General features: G+C 36.3%; 2 protein-coding genes across 2 annotated transcripts in view; one reads left to right on the top strand and one right to left on the bottom strand.

Annotated features, from left to right (window-relative positions):
* Positions 1–9,154, top strand: part of LOC139126253 (gamma-aminobutyric acid type B receptor subunit 1-like) — a 31,963-nt gene extending 22,809 nt beyond the window's left edge. Inside the window, exons 8-18 of the mRNA XM_070692296.1 lie at positions 354–584; positions 967–1,030; positions 1,324–1,401; positions 2,139–2,292; positions 2,577–2,712; positions 3,048–3,161; positions 4,803–4,925; positions 6,051–6,228; positions 6,697–6,860; positions 7,262–7,378; positions 7,765–9,154. Coding sequence (XP_070548397.1) covers positions 354–584; positions 967–1,030; positions 1,324–1,401; positions 2,139–2,292; positions 2,577–2,712; positions 3,048–3,161; positions 4,803–4,925; positions 6,051–6,228; positions 6,697–6,860; positions 7,262–7,378; positions 7,765–7,842 — 1,437 coding nt within the window. The 3' untranslated portion in view covers positions 7,843–9,154. The remainder of the gene's footprint in view (positions 1–353; positions 585–966; positions 1,031–1,323; positions 1,402–2,138; positions 2,293–2,576; positions 2,713–3,047; positions 3,162–4,802; positions 4,926–6,050; positions 6,229–6,696; positions 6,861–7,261; positions 7,379–7,764) is intronic.
* Positions 9,155–14,810: 5,656 nt separating this feature from the next.
* Positions 14,811–19,627, bottom strand: LOC139126345 (uncharacterized). Its single transcript, XM_070692414.1, has 4 exons — positions 19,447–19,627; positions 17,176–17,565; positions 15,926–16,282; positions 14,811–15,471 (listed from the first exon to the last, which is right to left on the bottom strand). Exons 1-4 carry the CDS (start codon positions 19,610–19,612, stop codon positions 15,395–15,397), a joined length of 990 nt encoding a protein of 329 aa, XP_070548515.1. The 5' UTR covers positions 19,613–19,627; the 3' UTR covers positions 14,811–15,394.
* Positions 19,628–20,825: the final 1,198 nt, after the last annotated feature.

Genomic DNA, 20,825 nt, shown 5'->3' with positions numbered 1-20,825 from the left:
CATGTAGGTTTAAAAGCCAAGATTTCCATATGACAACTTTGTAATTTAAAGTCCAATAATTGAATCATCTGGCAAAGGTTAGTCTATTCATATTCAAGCAATGCAAGTTAACAACTTTTAGGGGCCGTCTTCCATCCCTGGTTCTCGCATCAGTGCTCGTTGATATTGACTATTTACGTTATGTGTGTCTTTTCGTCTCCTTTAAAAGCTGTTTCAGTTAGTTGGGTAAGCTGATAAAACACCTGGCAGTTTGCATCGTTACGATATTACAGATATTCAGCCGAGGATTTTAATGTCTGAGTTCAGGGAACAGTGAATGTTCATGCATTTTTAATGTCTCATCTACTCTGCAGAAACCATCGACTTCACAAAAACAGTTTATTGCATCAATAATGAAAATCAATATGGACTTGACTTTGTCTTATGATGCTATCATGGTTATGGCGTTAGCAATGAACGCTTCCTTAAGTCTACTCAGCAAACAAACGCCAAGGCGAAGACTGGAAGATTTCACCTACGATAATGAAGACATAGCTAACTTACTTCTACAAGAAATCATGAAACTCGACTTTACAGGAGCATCGGTAATTATTTCTCAGATCACTGTGAAAACAACTTGAAGCGCTTAAAATAATGAATAGAGATTTGCATGGCTGTAATTCTGCCTGATCCTTGATACACTTCTGAGTTGACGAAATCAAAAAACACTACTCTCATAAAAATAACATAGATACATGAAAGGCACCGACTTTGATGTAATTTTGAACAAAATCATGGAATGTATAATTCAGTTGGCCTTAGTCTTTGCAATTACCAGGCTATTTGATATTTGAAATGAGTCTATATCAATTCTATATCAAGTCTATATCAAGTCTATTGTCCACAGTAACGAACTGGAAAGTCTTTTTCGGAAAAGTGATTGAAACTTCAATAAATAATTACAGTGGTTACACAATTTGATTGCAGGGTAAAGTGAAATTTGATGAACGGTACAGCCGACAAAGCAATGTTGGAATTGAACAATATCGAGGTTGGTTTGTGTTATGACATCTATAGTTGATTGACTTCAACAGCTTACTAGGTCTTTCCGAACGCTGTTGGTGTGTACCATATTTAGCTTTTGTCTAGAAACCCGATCAATACAACTCAACTCAATTATGAGCAAAGAGCTAATATCATGGCCAAGTATCAAAGAATGAACAGCAATTTCCCAGATGGTATCACTTCATACAGTAATGCCACTCCGTCGACTGCTGTTTAAGAAGACATTAAGATTGTGTGCAATCTTTAATTCTTTGTTGGTTTTTATTTGATATCCTTTAGGAGGCAACGTCACAACAATTGGCAAATACGAAAATGACCTTGGCATTATTGACTGGTATTCAGGAGTTCAGTGGCTAGGCAAGTGACAAATCATTTCATACAAGACTTCGAATTCAATACAAAATATTAATGCTAGCTAGAATTACAGTGTCATTCGTGAAGAAATTAGACTCAAAAATCAAAGTTTTGAAAGTTTGCCATCCTATGAACATGAAAACATCAAACTGTCTTCTACCATGATAAAAAGACGAAGCTAGTCTCGACGTGCAAATATTTTTTATCATACAAGCAAATTTGCCCAAAAGTTTATCAATGTTTGAAATGAAAAATTACAATGATTCCCTCATAACTCTGTCAGACAATGACAACGACAATGACTATGACAACTGGACTTTGTGAACAGGTTTCAAAATAAACCCACGCAAGCTGTAAACAAAATATCATGTTTTTATTGAGTAAAAAATTGAGTCGTAACTCTACATGATCAGAGTTTAGATGCACGTCGAGGGGACGTACGGAGAAATTCAGTACGCGATGACGTCATCTTAATGATAGCAACGTTTTATCCTTGCTCAAATGTTCGGATTTAACAATGTCACATAACTACAGTGCGTGCATTTCAGTGACATAAGCAAATATCATATCGTGCATTTCGGAATAACTCCTTTCAACGATGAAACGGATGATTGCCAGACTTCAGACTGATTCTTGTATTTTCCCATTTCGTCATCTCTCATCCACGAATCCTATGACAACACTGTCTACTCACTTCCAGTCTCAGTGGTTAACAAGCTTCAATCACTTTTTCTCCTCAGATGGCGGTAACCCTCCTGTCGATGGCATTACGTTGATAAATACGCCTGAGTCAATGTCAAGAATTCATCGTCTAATAATGTGGTCTATAGCTGGATGTGGTTGCTTAACGGCCATTGCCATGTTAGTGATCAACATTGCGTACAGAAATGCTAAGTAAGTTTGCTCTATTCTACAAACGTGGAAACATCTCGGTCATATGGTGATCATATTATGCATTCATTGACATGAAACATTCACAGAGTCGTATTGCATGGCGACCGAGTGTGTGTTTTCACTCACATACTCTATTTCCAATTTGTGAAAAATATTCCCAAATGATCAGCTTCCTTTACTTAAATATACCGGTTAAGAATACTTAATGTTTCAAGAAATTATTACATCGTTACTCATTGATGTTTAATCTGATCAATGTCGTAATCTTTGCCTTTGTCTTTTAGAGCCATCAAAATCTCCAGTCCCCCACTGAACAATTTCACCGCTGTTGGCTGTCTCTTACTGTATGCTGGCGTTTTTATGTTCGGAATTGACATCGGTATATCAACTAATGTACAACTATTACTTGCATCTTGCTGGGTAAGCTGGTCAATAGCTTCCAGGACATTTATTGTCATTCACCTGAGCACGCCCAACTTTAATGTCTTATATTTAGGGGCATTGACAATTTCATTGTCGAGAACGGTGTACCCCCTGTCTTTCCTGCAAGAAAGAATGGCAACAGCAGAATCAAATTTAGTCGATAAGTACGGCTACTATACATATTCTAAATCAGAGATGAAGAAACAAGTCTGGAAGCTTTAAGTTTGTCTTAATCAGAACCAGCTGCGTTTCTTGACAGAGTGTGGACGTTTATGTGAGATTCATAGAATATTTAAGAGACCTTTCATCGAGTATCACTCTCTTTTCACTAGATTCGTATCATACTGCTTAGTGTCGGACTTTCACTGAGCTTTGGTGCGCTGTTCATGAAAACATATCGAATCCACGTCATATTCAATGAAGCTTTGACTAAGATGAAGATGACCGTAGGTAACAGCTAATTTCTATTTGAACATTGTTTGTTGGAATGCCTGCGATAAATGTCGATTAGATTGTCTGTGTTTGTCCCAGCATACACAATTTCACTAATCAGAGAGGAATTAGATATCTCGATTATTCTATTGTTAAATGACCACTTCTAATTACCAGTTGGGCAAGCTCTCATCTCTCCTTTAGTTTACACAATTTACGATATCTTTATCTGTCAAAAATTTCAAAGGCACTTGCTTTGAGGAGAGTGGAATTTACATTCACGAATTGCGAAAATATGGGAGTCGTAAATTAGGTACATCTCCTTGTAAACCACTGCATTACCTTTCCTTATGTCGCTTTAAAAAAACAAACATATATATGTATATATATATATATATATATTATATATATATATATATATATATATATTATATATATATATATACTCCAAGGTGATCCCAAAAATCATGTGGCACTCTTTGAATCTCTTTCAATCTGAAATCGAAATAATTATGATGAGACTGTAAATAAAGGCAGGTAACATTGCAGGTGGATAGGCTAGTCAATTTTCGTCACTGAAAATAATCGGCATGGTTTAGCTTCAACATTTGTCTTCACACACAGGTTTTTCAAATTGACTCATTCCCATTTAATAGTAATGAAGAGAGCTACAGATTATTGTATTCAATGTCCCCGCAAGAATCCTGCTATAGACAATTTTAGAAAAGGATTCAGAAAAAGTTTCTTTGAACGTAGTTTTCTGTGACTACCCTACACATTTACTTTTTGTCTACTCCGACATTTTTGTACAAGTCTCCACGGATATGCCTGCGGTTTTTTCTGCGTTTTTTATCTTCTATAGATTTGCAAAAAGGTTGATAATAAAAATTATTTGATAATTAGAGACAAAATTACCAAGCAAATGATAGGTAGTCGTCTTGAAATACGACATACCTTTTTTCAATCTGTAGAGCTATTTTCTTTTTTTCAGCAAATTAAAGGCAACTTGAACATGGAGCATATCTGAAGACGCAAGCAGTAGACAATACTAACGATGTTTAAGTCACATAATGTCGGATATGATAAGAAAGTGTATAGTTGTTCATTCCAAAGAAACATCCCGAGTTTGAAGTGAGACGTGCATAGATTTAGCATAGACCGTAGGACTTATGGATCGTCATCTAGTATTTTGCTGTAAATCTTCTTTATCACGATAATGGGTATTCTAAAATTTCAAAAAATTTCTTCATCGTCATGACCGCAATAACGTTAACGCAATTGGAACTAATTTGGGATAATTGGATCTTCATATTTTTCAAATTTATTCAAAGTGTAAAGTGCCCTATAGCTGAATGTTGCAATATTACATATTACTCATAAAAACAAGTGTGTAACTTAAAAAGAAAAGCAGGTGAGCTTACATTTGCAGATCAAACCGACATTACTTCACCATCCGATTATCCCAAATTAGTTCCAATCATGTTCATTATTTCTATCCTGAAAATGTACTTATCATGATCAGTGGTAGGCCAGCAGCATAGACAAGCATAAATTCTTCACACAAACGATAGAATTTCAACATTTGAATATAAGCGATAAGTGGTTGAAGCAGCATTGAATGATGCATATTTTTTGGTATACCACGTTTTTTTCAGAATTTGCCAGACAGTAAACTCATTGGTGGAATCCTTCTTCTAGTATTTGTCGACATCGTTATATTCGTTCTATGGATTATTTTGGATGATATGCAAATAGTAAAGGCCCACCTAGAACCAGTGGTAAGTATTGTGTAGTCCCACCTTGAACTAGTGGCAAACATTCCAAATTGAATATATGTCGACAAGATAAAATGGTTCGTTTTCACGCTAGCAATAGAAAACAAAAAACAAACAATAAAGGTTGTTTCTAGATGCAGCTGTAAAAGGGGTTGATAACGCGCATTTCCTTGTCAGTTCAATGTTTGAAAGGTGTCTGTTATCTTTATTTATACATATTTAAATCTTAATAAATACCTATTAGCTGTTAATGAGGGCTATAGCGTCCGTTTGTAACCGCGAGGGTCTGTGAAAAAAACAGAAACACATCGCTATGCCCCGAGGCCCATAGGCCGAGGGACATAGCGATGCAGGGGCTGTGTGTTTCTGGCAACAGACAGTCACGAGAGGTAAGAAAAAAGTGCTAGGGCCCGAATAACGGCCAGGTTGTATGTGTTTTTGTAACACATCATAGGCTAATGATGTTTCGTGTTATTGTTTTTTAATATGCTTTGATATATATGCAACTCAATCATCCTTTTTGAGAAGTTCAATTGGCGGTAACTTCTCTGAACTTCACACCGGTAGCAGTAATGCTATTTTCTTCACAAAATATACCACGCAACGTTCTTTTTTTGCATTTGAACGTAGTATTGTCGAGAATCTGTTCAAGTTCCTACACTATTGGAATGGAAATTTGCTGTTTTAGTCAGTGCTCGTCGCTCATCCACGGCGCTCATCAACTTGTTGTCACTCGCCATTGTTTCAAAGCTGCCAGACGACAATATGCGTCGGGTCACGTGACCGGGAACTGCTTCAAAGACAATTTCCTTAAGGAAACAGTCTTTAAAAATACACTCTGACGTCACTTTTTCAATTCAGTGGTACCAGACGTATCTTTTTTTCTCATCACAAGACTTATTCTTGCGATAGAACAAAAGGAATGAGCATACGGCGTATTATAACAAATATTACACTGTTAAGGGGATAAGACCCCTCTACTGTCTATGACAGAATTTTGAAATGTCCATGCGTATGACAAGAAGCAGTACACACATCAAATCGTGAAAAGACCAAACCGCAAAGATTTAAATTTCCTGACGTCAAATTTGGTCTTCTGACATCACTCTCTATTCTTTTCTATTATAGTTTGACAACACCAATCCTGAATCGGAGATCTATTTGGTTCCTGAAATCTATCACTGTTCTTCCAGACATTCACTTTATTTTTCCATTGCCTTATATTGCTACAAAGGCTTTATACTTCTGTGGGGTGTATTTCTTGCCTGGGAGACAAGACGGGTCTCTCTGACACAACTCAACGACAGTAAGTATACATCATGTGTGAACACTCACGATCTCTTAGCGTTGTTGGATTTTTCTTCTGGAGATAACGCCATTAATTTTCCATTTTATTCCATGGTACATTTGTCAATGATATATCCTGACATTTTTATTCGATATGAACATATAAATATTGTTATCATTTCAGGTGTTCAGATTCAAATGAATGCTGATTTTTTTAACATTCACATCAAGATTTCCGTTTCTCAAGTTTCATGCATCTTAGTGATTATCGGACACAATATTTGCTTTGTTTGCTAGCATTTCTATGTATTAGAAGGTACTATTTATAAGAATTTGCATGCCTCAGAGTTTGATATGCAAGGTGTGATTTGTGAGCGCGTAATTATGATGCTTGAGATACAAAAGATCACGATGTCTATTTGTGCCAGTAATATGAATCTAAATTCCTTGAATTTATCTCCATTTTTATTTTGTTCATTCATCCAAGGTACGTACATCGCACTGTCCATCTATACAGTCTTCGTTACCTGCACTATCGTACTTCCGGTTCTCTATCTGAAAGGAAATGACGTCACCTTTACGTTTACTTTCCTGACATCGGCCATTATCATCGTCAATACAGCGATACTATCACTGGTGTTTGTACCAAAAGTATGAATTTTGTATTTTACAAGTTATTGCTGTAATATTATAAAGAACGTTGTGATTTTTTCACATTCTTGTTTTTACAGCTATCGTGATTAAAGGTATATACTACATAAAGAGGATAACTGATCTAATACTTTGCTGCGAACGTAGTTTGTAAAACTCTTATGTATGAAATAATTTTTGATGTGAGAATTATTTTTGCTCCTAAATGGTATGCGCAACTTTAAGAAATGTCAATGTTTTTAAAGCCCTGCATCGCCTTCCGATGTATCTGCGAAAATGTACTCTCGAAATACTGAAAAATTAGTGAAATGCTTATTTCTGCAGCAGATTTCTAATGATTTAAGTGATTTACTGTTAATTGTCCGAGACGGTTAAACTACATTATTTACTTATATCGGTAGATTCTACTTCTGAACAAAGACCCCGAGTCTCTGACCACCAGTATCATCCACATATCGAGTTCATCGCACTCTGGTGACACAAAGGATACCAGAAACCTGGCAGAGGTGTACAGAAAGGTAAGACAGTTTTGAGTATTCAGAACTGTAAAGAAACCATCGATAAAACATAAGAAGGAATGACTAAGATTTTGACAATGCGAATGCTCCTAAAGAGGACGATCATTTCCTAATCAGTTGACAATTCGATCTCCAATTGTTATGCAGATTACAAATTTAAGACCTTTTGGCCAAGTCTTAACAAAGTATAACTACTAGCCGTAATACCAGGTGATGACACACAAATTAGATTTTTTTGCAAATTGAGTGTATTATTGCCTTTGTAAACCCATTTATCTGTACTTTAAGTGACATTCATATTTGCAACCCGTGATTATTTATTACTTTTGTTTCATCACCTACCATAATGCTAAACTGCTCATCTTTTGTGATTTGTTCTCGGTAAGAAAACTGAAGAATTGCTACATCTACGAAGAAGCCTTATGTCTTGTGGAAATCACGAATCCTACGACACGCACTTGTGATTGAAATTTTACATAGATTTATCGCGTCACTATGGCAACACAGAAATCACGTGAGGCAGATATTGAGACGTTCTTACAACATATCAAATAATTAATAGAAGAGTAAAATCAATGAACACTTCCATTTTCCAAAACATCTTGAAAGAGAAACTTATTTTGGAATTCAGAATCTTCCAATTTTTGTTCCAACAACGGATGGCATGTTGTGCAACATAGCCTTAATATCAAAGACATTTTTCGATCGATTTCGATCAATGGTACTTTCGGTATTGCTGCTATCTTGAAAACTTGTCAACAGAAAAGTTGTCAAAATTGTCAAAGTTCTCCATTATTTGGTGTGACCATCTTTTTAATGATTTCTTTATACATCACTGCTTATACATGTCGATGTGTTGTCTCGTCATTACCTTTCCAAACTCTAATCAGGAAACATAATGATATCTTAAGGAAAGAAACATCATGGACGATTCGTCAATCAGTAGTGACTCATGTGGATACATAACAAAGGACAGGTCATGACATTGAAAAGACATCCATTACAGGGCTCGAAATTAACATTTTATCCTGGTAGTCATTTTGACCACCATATTTTAAATTTGATGGTCATTTTAAGGAAACTGGTAGTCAATATTTTTTTTTGAACTGAATCATATAATCAGGGTTTTTGTATTCATGAAAAGAGAGGTCAATTTTATGGTGGGAGTCTCTGAACATGGCTGTACCCAAAAAATACATGTCTGTACAGTGGATAAAAAAAAACAATACCAATGTTGGATAAAAAAAAACTGATTTTGCCAACAACTTCTCACTACTGACTCGTGCTTTATTGAACCCAAATAACATGCAAACAGGTGGCACAATTCGTTCATGTTGTCTATCTTGCAATCGTATTTTTATACTTGCCAGAGTTCCAAAGTGATCGCTGCGTTGTCTAATGTTTTGTAATGACAAGTAGAAGGATTTTGAATGTTTTTTCCGTTGCAAGGAACTAAACGTTATGTGTATCAATTTCTTCAAGGCCAATTGCAATGTTGTATTGATGAAACGGTACCCTCGCCATGCCACCAGACAAACAGGCAACCGCTGAAATACTAATTTTTTGCCATGGTGGTCAAAATGACCACCAGTTACAGAATTTGGAGGTCAAGCGTGGAAAAATGGTGTTCATTTGACGCAAGACCACCGCTAATTTCGAGCCCTGCATTATATGTGAAATATTAGTCCTTACAGTAGAGGACAACAACGTACTTTAACATCGTTATCTGTATGACGTAATATTCAATGTCTAATAAAGTAACGGTCTGTGATAAGATTACCCTTCTTCCCGTTTTCAACTTCAATGAACGATCCATTGTCATGATATTGCAAGTCAGTGAGTAAAGGCTTGGCTTTTTGAGAACTGGAGTCACTTTAATTGATCCACCGATTTGTTTCTGTCTTTGATCACGTGATGTTTATTTATATCGTAGCGTTTCGCTCTACCTTAGAGCTTCATCAGGTATTTTAGAAATAAAAATATGTTTGGTGTCATAAGTGGTTCAGCTGTTTATGTTTGCAATAAAATTGTTTTGTCTGTAATTTTCAGTCGAAGCACCCTTCAGTGAGGTTCAAAGCATTCCACAGTATTAAATTGACAAAGCAAATTTTAATGATGACAAATTTACAGAAAACGTCCGTATCTTCGTACATGATTACGTAAGTATACGTCATTTTCTGAACTAATGCAAATTTTAGTAAATTGTAATTAAATATATAATTATTATATAACGAGATTTTTCTCACAGCAGACCTTAGTTTTTCATTGCTGACAATTTTGTCGATTTGAACCGAAATACGACAGTTCAGGCAAACCTGTTTCTCCTTTTACCTGTTCTTGGCCATACTCAGGTCAACTCAGTGAATTGCCTTATTAAAAAAGACTTTTAGGTAGATTCCAGTCACCACTTACGATAGCTATGTATTCCAAGGTTTAAAATCTCAATGGAGATCCCATGTGACAGAATCAAGCGATAGGTAAATTTGACGAGTCACTTTACAACTAATGATTATAATCCGCTTGGAATGACAGACAACAGTCAGGGTACTTGATGACAATCGTCGTTCGTATATTACCTTGACACCATTTCACGAATATAGTGTTCTCTATTGCCCCTGAATATCGATAACACTGAAAAAAGACTGTTGTAAATGTGTCGATGTATATAGTGAAGCCCATGACAAAGGGCGACAAGTCACATGCACTGAGAGAAGACTACGTTGCCTCCAGGACTGTATGCAACGTGGCAAGCGTTTAGGCCACGTGTATGGTGAAAATGTGCATGTCAAAACACACCGAGAGTCCCACTTCTCCAACGGACTCGCGTGTCAAGTCTGCAGGAGAACGATGTGAGAATTCCAACCATCACAGAACGTAAGTATGCCTTTTATTAAAGATCTATTAGCTGTAACTTTCGTCATTTTTAAAATCGTGTTTGTTCTGTGTATCATCTGCAGTTTCTGGTTTGAATCCCTGAACCATGGAGAAATTCCTTATATTTAGCTCATAAATATACCCTATATGAGTATAATCTGCATTGTTATTGTTTAAATTTTGTATTCAGGTCCGGACTAGAATACATTTATCAACAATAACAATGGTCATTTCACATACACAGGCTGCGTTGGCAAGCATGACACCGAGCATTGGTCATGATGATCGGATTATAGTAAAATTCTGTAGTTGATACATTGAAAGAGAGTAGTGAAAAATTAGTCAAAAGTTACAGCTAATGTCCCTTTAAGGTAAAGGCGACGAATTCGGACGCGCACATGCTTTAGAACGTTTCTGCGCAGATTTAACTCCAGCCTGCCGCAAATGGGTTATTTTGTAGCGCATATATTTAACATCACCTGTCATTGTTGAAATTGCGCTTTTACCTAATTTTTTGACCCAGTGTCTTAGAAATACATGTGACCTATAACCTTGTCATATTTTGACCCCCTAGGTAGCTGGTTTTTATTCAATATGAGCGAAAAATTAACATTTCTCTCCCATTTATGTGGCGCAAATTATCCATTCACCTGGAGATATTGTAAAAAGTAGCGTGGTGACACCCTTTTATTAAAAGTGTAAACTAAATGGTATTGTGTCAGGAGTTTATTCGCCAAGTTTGGTCAAAATGACACCATTCAAAGCGACAGGAAGAAAGTTCGAAAATTATGTAGTGATATAATTTCGATATCGTCATTTTGTAATCGACACTAATGTTAAAATTTCTTCACAAACATCATGAAAACTATACATTCGATAGATATGGATCTTAAGTCTTGGTATGTATTAAAATTAACTCATTTGCTAAGCGTTTTATAATTGCTTTCTTTAGTTTAAGTGAATTATATCATTTTTATTTATTTCTAACGACGCCATTTTAACGTCCGTTTCCATGGAAACGAGCGTGGTGACCCCCCATTTTTTATTTCATTTTTGCACTTGCACAACTTCCAAGAATATTTGTGCAAGTTTCAAGAAAATGACACCAAGACCTAATTTTGACGTAATTCGTAGTACTTCACCTTAATCTAATCAACAAACTTAAATAGCTATCAGTCAGTGGCTTGACTTCCCTATCACGTGATTCATTTTACATTTCACGTTGGGAATTCCAAACGGAATGTGTCCACGAAAGCAGTATAACCATTACTATTCCATTTGACGCTAACAATACGCATTGGCTGTTTGCCCGCTGTATAGTACGTATTGATGATAGTGTTTTGCCTTCGCTGTTTCATTCTCGAATATCGACGCATGCGTTGTTTAATTCACTCTTCAGGATATGACGCGCCATGACAAGTCATTGCATGTATAAGAGTCATAAGGATATTTACTTTTCGTGGCAAATTAAGGATAAAGCCTTCAATGATTTAATATATCTGTAAAGTGACATGGCATTTTACACGGCTTAATTAACAGAAAGTAATATGATGAAGTGCTACTCTTAAACTTCAATAACAAAAACAAAATCGCAGCCATCAAGCTGATATGCTTTATCATGTTTTAAATACACCTGTATTTGCATTGAAAATGTGTTTGGTCAAGATTGGGAGAAATATAAGTTGAAGTGATGTTGTAACACAGGATTTTAACCCTGGAAATCGATTAGCCAACTAAATTGTATTTATACTTTCTATCAGAATCGAAAACTGCATTCTTGTGATCTTAACGGAATGTATACGTATCCCTTCTCTCTGTCTTTCTATGTGTGCGTGGGTGTGTCTGTGGGTGAGAGAGGGTGATATTTTGGAAGCTTATGGTTGACATCTGGATGTAGCATTTTAGTGGCCGTACTGGATCAGGACAACTCTCTAACGACTGCCCTCTATCAATAGAATTGAACAATCAACTCCTTGAGGTGATGAAGCTTTAAAATCGAATTGCAATAGATGTCTAAGTAAAAGACTCTAAAGCGTAATGTTAGAAAACTTGAGATGATATTATGAAGGAGAAGGCAAGTTCAAGTTTTTATCTATTCATGACGTCATGGCTAGGATAAGTTGAACTCGGCAACTCTATGAAACCTCGCTTCCAAATTCACAATCAAAAACCTGCTTGCCAGTGGCGTCTAACACGTTTTCAAGGCCTTTGGATCGTTACAACAATTTGGCGATCGCTCTAGCGCTATCACGGGTATATTTGCCACTTTGGTCAAACAATGAAATTCTGAAGTAAGAAGAAGTAGAAGTAAACATTACAGCCGACGTAATGAATCAATATCTTCAGCTTCCTCTTTCTGCTGTCCATTCTTTGAATTCAGTGTTTGACTTCAGGCTTGAATATTGTCTTGGTAATGATCTACTGCAGTGTTGTGTAACCCCAGTATTATTGAGTCAAAGGAAATTCAAAAGGTTTGAATGTTGACACATCGTGGCACTGAGCAGATGTCCTGCCGAGATGTCTACGTCATTTCCTACCTACACACCCAACATGCATGACTTAAAGTGATTGCAACACTCCCTTTCATTTTCTGATAAATGATCATGATAAATTATCATGATACTTCCTAGGTGCACCTTCTGAGTTCAAAATATGTCTCTTGTCTAGGTTATGTTATTTATCGGCATTGTATAATGTCTTACAATGATAGGATAGAAACTTACAACGATGAGACGGAGGATGGCATCGTCACGAAAAGCATACTATTGCATACTGGTATTGGCCTGGAAAGTAAATATGATTTGAATTCATAATATAGGCGACACATTCCCCACATTCCTCATGCATTTATCTTTCACCTGCAATTTTCTTGTCCTTGTTCCTGCAAAATTTCGTAATAGTTTTCAATTTGTTGGTTGATCATCATTTCCAGGGCGTTGTTCAGGATGCTAGCCCCGGCGCCGGCTTGGTCCAGGTGTTGAAAATGCACGCTGCAGTGAAGGCAGCTCTTGTTTCCTTTAGTAGAACACATGTACCCAACCCAGACTGTACATACGTGTATAAAATTCTGTAGATTATTTTTGTAGTTAAGTCTGGCTAGCTTTGCTTGCCTCATATGGACGAAAACCATAGATATTTGTTACTGGTTTTGCTGCAGTGTCATTACACAGCTCTGACGTCAGAAAGCACCACACCTTTCTTATTCTAACAATTTATTCCTGTTATCTTTACGAAGTAAACATCACCAAATTTTGCTTTGTATACTGTACCGCGTCCTCCACGTTAGATTCAATCAAGTGGTCATCGTGTTCCATGATTCAGCGAAATGTCTGTTATGATGTATTCATTACCAGGAAAAAGAGGTGATGTCTGACTTCCATTGAAAAACTGACAACAACATAATTGTACATCATCAATGCACCCATACGCTTTGGCAATAGTCATAGTTATATTTTACACATTTTATGCATCAAACTCGTCCTTTTTTGTCTGCCGTACAGCTGTTAATGTTTGTAGAGATAAAGCGATGATTTTTTGTGATCAGGACACGAACAATATGACAAACACACATTTGGCAGTTTTCGGTTATCATAAATAACAGCGTTTTTACTGAAACCATGTTTTAACACGTGTAAATATTGATTGTATTGATAAGTCGATTCATATTGTGTGCGTAATAACATATTTCTCTTCGAGTTAACCGAAATAGGGAAAGGTGCACATTTTACTCTCGTGAAGGCGATAAAACGATAGCTTTGGATGTTTGGAGAGTTTTATTTTAGTATAAATCTGACTATATCAGACTGGTATTGTTTCAGATGTATTTTTGATGTGAGTAAAGAATAACTTATTTAGCACCCAGCGATTGAGTCAAGTTTTAAAAGCACAAAACACGTCACCCATATATATCTATAATATTTGTTAATAAGTTTTCTACTGCTTGTCCGGCGTTCGACTTTATGACAGATAATTACTCAAAATACGAAAGTTTCTAATCATAACTATCCAAAATCACTGCCAACAATTTTTACTGTGACCAAATATGATGTGCATTCTTCATGCTAAGACACAGTTCTATATTCACCGAGGACAGAAGTTGCTTTGTCTATCAGATTTTCTGAAGTTTTCAGAGGATAGCAACATAATCAAATGCTTCTTTCACTCTACCTGGTTGAAAGGAAACTGAACACGACATGTTTTGTTTGTTAATTTTGCAAAGTCCGTATCAGCCCGTCATATAAATTTACTGTTAACTGTGAAAGCTTTTGCATACATGTATGACAATTACCAGACATAGGTAGGTATTTAGGAAGGAATGAGGAAATTCAAGGTAAGTAGGTGGGTAGGTAGGTAATTAGATAGATGGATAGGTAAATAGATAGATAGATAGATAGATAGATAGATAGATAGATAGATAGATAGATAGATAGATAGATAGTAGGTAGGTATGCAAGTAGATCGATAGATAAATAAATAGATACACAGATACAAAGATACATAGACAGATAGAGGACAGACATGCAGGCAAACACAGACATTGCCACATCATAGACAAACTACATTGTTACTTAAAAAACGCCATTTTTATTTTGATAAAGCTTAGCACTGTCCCTACAGACTGATATTCAAATAATTGTAAGTATACAATTATCTACTACACGCACCGTCAACATTTCAAGAAATATCCCAGAATATATATAAAAACTATTACAATTTTCTCTAATATTAAATGTAAATATATGCATGTTCTATATATGAGCTGAATGTTTGGCAGTGAACTAGCAATGTAAATATTAAAATGCAAATGATACAAATTTTCAATTTGCGCAACATAATGCCCTCAAATTTCGTGCTGGAAAGTAAAACGGATCGAGTCATCCTTAATGGCACCCGTTGACTCATACAACAGAAATCAATTAGCTTACAACACTACTGCACGCCTTGCGTCTTGTAGATTATCTAGGATTGTAAGATAACAAACGTCTGCGAGAGTCGACTGGCGTTCTGAGGATTCAGAAATTTCGACCTTTCCATGTGAAATTTCAAAGGCAACAATTGCATTAGGGTAAGCTGGTGTGTAACAAAAACATCTTAGCGTCATAATGAATACAAACATTGCATTTGCGTTGTCTCAGTCAATCTTCAACACCTTCGACTTTTACTTCCCCTTTGTCGCCGTCCTTGTTTTGTTTTCCGAGATTGAACTCTTTTCTTCTTTCCTGCCAAAGTAAATGTAAGGATTTTCCATCTTTAATATGTTGCATAGAAGTAAACCTTAATTGCTCTTATTAACTGTTCAACACTATATGACCGCCAGGATTGAGGTACAATTGTCAACCCTTTATCGTGGCAGATTTTTAAAGTCTGTGAAAATAACCCCCTTGCTAGGTAAAGTCTGTGAAAATAACCCCCTTGCTAGGTAAAGCAATCCTAGATGTACATAGCACTGTTCCAAAGTGATATCAACGAGCATGCGCATACGGCACGGAATATCAAAAGAAAGCAGAGTACGTGTAACAGGTATGAACAATATCTCTGGGTGTGGTTGTAGTCAAATGTCTTAGATACTAGCTAAATGAAAGCAAGAGCCCTGAATGAACTTCAGGAGGAATTATAAGCAGTCCATTAAATCTATATCAGAAAGATACTCAAAATGATTTGACATAACTTTACCTGAGGAAGGTTTTATCTCAACCTGTATGGATGCATTGTCGGAGAAATTCATATCATCATCTTCGGCGTCGCATGAAATATGTAAATCCTGTGTTTCTGTCATGTCCAGGTCTGGCAACAAAGTCAGTTCACTTATTAGATCCATTCTACCCCCACTGATTTCTTCCTCAGAATTGATAATCATATAATTCGGTTCGTCCTCGAATTCGTTTCCGTTGACGATGCTCCATCGAATTTCAGTGTTACGATAGACGCTGCTGGCATTACATACAAATATGCTAGGTTTGTTTTGGATGCTAACCTTACTGGCAGAAGCAGAGGACTGTCCAAAAGCCTTGGCATATAAGGAAATTTTGTCTGAAAGTAACAAACATACATCAGTCGACAGGATTAATATTGTGATGATTAAGGAAGGTGATGGTGACGACAAAAACCATAGAAATCTCGATGATGACGACTGCGACGATGAGAATCAAAACGAAACTCTATAAATTGTAGAAAGGACATAGCTGCCTTTTCAGTCAAAGCCCATTGACGTCTTTTATTTTGAACAATTATAGAGTTTAATGTTTGTGTAGATACATTAGAGCAAATCGACTTCTGAGATTTCAAAAAAAATATAATGTCAGAGGAAAAAGGTAGTTCACCTGTTTCTGTTTTAGAATGCACCGCGCATACCCTGTGTCTACATCCTTAATCTGCCAGCAATGTTTGAGGATTAAGTAACTGCACTGGCATGACAAAGCATCTCTCATTTATTGATATACTGAAAGTTATTTTTCATCGTAACCAGGTAGTCAAAGCATCCCGTATAATTGACCGTTAATAGCTTTTCTATTTCAAATGTTAAAGAATATATCGTTTTAATTGCCCTATTTACGATATACTTTCAAAGATGCATCTACTGTTACGTCATGAAATGAGCCCGGTGAAAACCTGGAAGTTAGCTGCCAAAACTACAGTTTGTGTGCTCTTGTTTTGTAGCCGGTACTCTTTGTACATAGACCGAGAATTCAGTTTTTACCACGAAGTAAGCAAGGAGAATTTCTGGCATCGTAAAACTCAGATATCTGTAAATTGTGGTAATTAACTTATCAGGTACCAAATTTATATTGCAGTGATTCATTGATTTCACTTCTTGTCCATGCAAAATTAAGTCATTATTAAATGTGATATGTACAACAACTGCAAACATAGTACCCAGTGTCATCATTGTTTTGAATTGTTGTATATTAAATTAAAATACTTACTGATTACATTGAGGGAGACATAATAGTGCTCAGATATATATCCAGTGTCGTCTATTGGCTCTTTCAATCTGAATACAACCAGGCATGAGTATTTGCCTACATCGTCATCGGTAAATGGACCCTCAATTGTCAGCGATCCTTCCTCTGTAGCACTATATTTGGGATGTACCACACCAACGACGTTGAAGTCGACAATCGTGACTAATGTGACCGTGAGGAGAGGGTTGTTTGGGTTTACTTTTCTCCAGTCAATCGTCACTCTGGTATATTCTAATTCTGGAGTATCATATATGCATTGCAGTGTAACCGTTTCGTCATCGTTTCTGATCGTCTGCTGGTGATCCGTCACTTTGGCAGCGTACAGCGGCGTTGATAGTACGGCAATTAATACTATTGTGACCAAATAGACAAGAAATGCTTGCTTATGAATGAAACGGAAGGATATGCTTTGTTGTTTGAAATAACTGTAACATATATAATGTGGTGTAAAGTCATTGTGTCCGTTGATATGGCGACACAAAATGAACACAGATGTCTTCTCTACATATCTGTCTGTCAACGCAAATAGGACATATGTACGTTCTCTCCCTCCCCCCCCCTCTCTCTCTCTCTCTCTCTCTCTCTCTCTCTCTCTCTCTCTCTCTCTCTCTCTCATGCACACTCTCAAATTTCAAAATATTGATATGCACATTGGTGTTTCCGAAGAAAGATAATCGACAAAATTCATAAAGCAGATTTAAAGGGACATTTTCGCTGTCTTTTGACCCTTTTTACACCAATATTTTGCAAACGAGCAGTTGCTGATGTTGTTCGATTTTTTGAAAGATGTCTAAAAAATGGTCTACCATAGACAACTTCAATGCAATTTTGCCTACACTGTGTAGAAAAACCTGGGGTTAGAGGTTTTAGGTGGGCTACTGTTAACCCCTGACCCGAGATTTTTCTACACAGTATAGGCAAAATTGCATTGAAGTTGTCTATGGTAAACCATTTTTAGACATCTTTCAATAAATCGAACAACATCAGCAACTGTTCGTTTGCAACAATATTGGTGAAAAAAGGGTCAAAAGATAGCGATAATGTCCCTTTAAAAGACGAAGTTTACGCTGTCATATTTAAATGTACCGACAAGCTATTATTTACGTTTAGTTTCAGGTCGTTTTGAATAAACCCTACAACTTCTCTGTTATAAATCAGTCAAGGCAAGACAACACAGTGTTACACAATACACGTCGTAAAGTCGGAAAATCTACTGAGATCCTTTCATAGACTACCTATAGAAATCTTTGAAGGAATCTATTATAAACAGAGTGGCGCTGACGTTTACCAGACCAATTCTGCTAGAGATTGAAATTACGATTGTTGCTATAAGGATACCACTGAAAATATCTGAGTGTCTGACTCAGTGCTTTTTACAAATTCTTCAAATATTTTTGAGAATGAAGCTAATGAGCAGGGGAGCAATATTTGAACACAAAAGTTGACCAACTATCACTGATATTTTACCACACTTATTTTCAAAAAATCGCTTACTTCTTGTAGAGTGACGCCAATATGACTAATGGAGTTGTCAATGGAAATGCTTGTCATAAGTAGTTGAAGTCGTCAGTTCTACTTTTTGACGTATCGGTTACACAGTGTAAGCATTCACAAGCGTTCAGATTTGTTTTGTCTTTGTTTTTATCATAGACCACACAATGTCTACTATACAACATTTGTATTCGGATCAAGCAATTCGTGATTGACTTTGACATTGAGCTAACCATTGTATTACCACCAACATCAATGCTATCAATTTGAGAATGTGTTCAAGAGGTGATTTTCAATTTTGTTGAGAGACAGCTTGTCTATATAATACGAGAAATGTAAAATAAAGCGTTGATATATAGATTTTTTCAATTTTACAAAAATTTTGAGATAAAGTTTTCAAATAAGTTCGTCCATTTGAAACTTTTACGGAGTTCAATACGTTTCTGCATGCCATTCGGTATAGACACCAGCACAGTGTCATAAACAACAGAACACTATATTATTTCAAAGAATGAACATACGAGCTAATTTGGGATAATTGGATTTTAAAATTTTTATAAATTTCTTAAAAATATTAGGTGTTACGTAGCTTAATGTCGCGATATTTAAAATTATTCATTCAAACAAGTGTGTAACTTGGAAATAAAGCAGATTAGCGTATATGTACAGATTAAAACGACCTCACTTCACCATCCAATTATCCAAAATTAGTTCAAATCGTGTTAATGGCTTGTCACTTACCACAGATATTACATGTTGCACAGAAAGTCAGCTCTCTGATGTACATCTTGCTACTCTCGTGCATCAAGTTGTTTGCTAATATCAAATACTTCTCTGCTGGTACGATTCTGTGGTCGGACAGATTGTCTGCAGTCAATCGTACACGAACCACTGTATTTATAAGCATGGGGCAACGCCTTGATACGTGGGTGATTGTTAAAACTATCAATGATTGACAGGGCTTTCCACGCATCTGTGAGTAACAAAGACAAGTGTCATCAAGAAACAAAAGAATTAGTATCATAGAACCACATAAAATGAATGAACTTACCCTCCCACCTTAAAAGCAGATGGAAGTAGTTAAGGTCAATGATTTCATGCAGTATTGATTGTAACAAAGGCAATGCTATTGAATGTCACAGAGAGATATACACTTTAAAGATACTGACTAAGGTCAAGGACAAATATCTGATTACTTCCATGTCATTTTGGCAGTCTTCCGTAGAGAGGTACTCTTTGTGACAAATAAGGGAAGTCTTAAGAAAAGAAACGACTTCTTATCCAACACTTATTTCTTTTGTTTACGTCATTGGTGAACTTTCAAAGCACATCACCTCTTGTTGTTGTGCGTGTCAGTTAACGGCGATCGTCTTTACTTGCCTTGTTTTGCAACTTCTTAATGAAATTTTAAGACTGAAAACATACCTCAGACGTTAGACGTCAAGTTCATAAAACAGACTATACTATCTCATCAACATAATCATAAACCATCAAATGATTGGAATGAGAGTTTTCCTCATTGATGGATATGGCTGTCTTTCGCTGACTCAAATATGGGCACACTCAATCAGATCAAAGAAGTCTTGTTGTCCTTCAGAAGTACTTAATACAATACTGAAATGTCACTTGCTGCAAGACAAGTTCTCCTGCCTGTGAATTTCTAAAAAATTGTTCATTGATGAATCGCACTTGAAGCTAAAGACGCCACTTTTTACAGGCTCACATTTCTATAATTTACAAACACGCACCTTGTCCTCGGTACCAAGGTTCTAAGGTAAATGAACTAGCAACAAACACCATGTAAATAAATGGTGTTTTCAAATTGACCATATACAAGAATATACACGAAAAAGATGGATTTAGTTTTTATTTCTTTGTGCGCGTATCCGATCTTTTAAGTTAATAGATTGAAATTCTGAGTTCGACATATGAATAAAATGTGACACTTCAAGTTCTTTTTCACAACACGACACTGTACACGTGATTAAATTTAACTTTGTACGTCATATACGTCACGCCCCATTATCATTTCCCGTAATTTCCCAAAAGAGCCCATAAATAGTTCGGGAAATCCCTCGAATGGAAAAAGAAATTCAAAACGAACAAAACACAGTAAAACC

This window comes from Ptychodera flava (assembly GCF_041260155.1).
Source record: "Ptychodera flava strain L36383 chromosome 3 unlocalized genomic scaffold, AS_Pfla_20210202 Scaffold_27__1_contigs__length_13241970_pilon, whole genome shotgun sequence".
Lineage (NCBI taxonomy): Eukaryota > Metazoa > Hemichordata > Enteropneusta > Ptychoderidae > Ptychodera > Ptychodera flava.
Note: the sequence above shows the minus strand (reverse complement) of the source record. Positions and strands in the feature narration are given on the sequence as shown.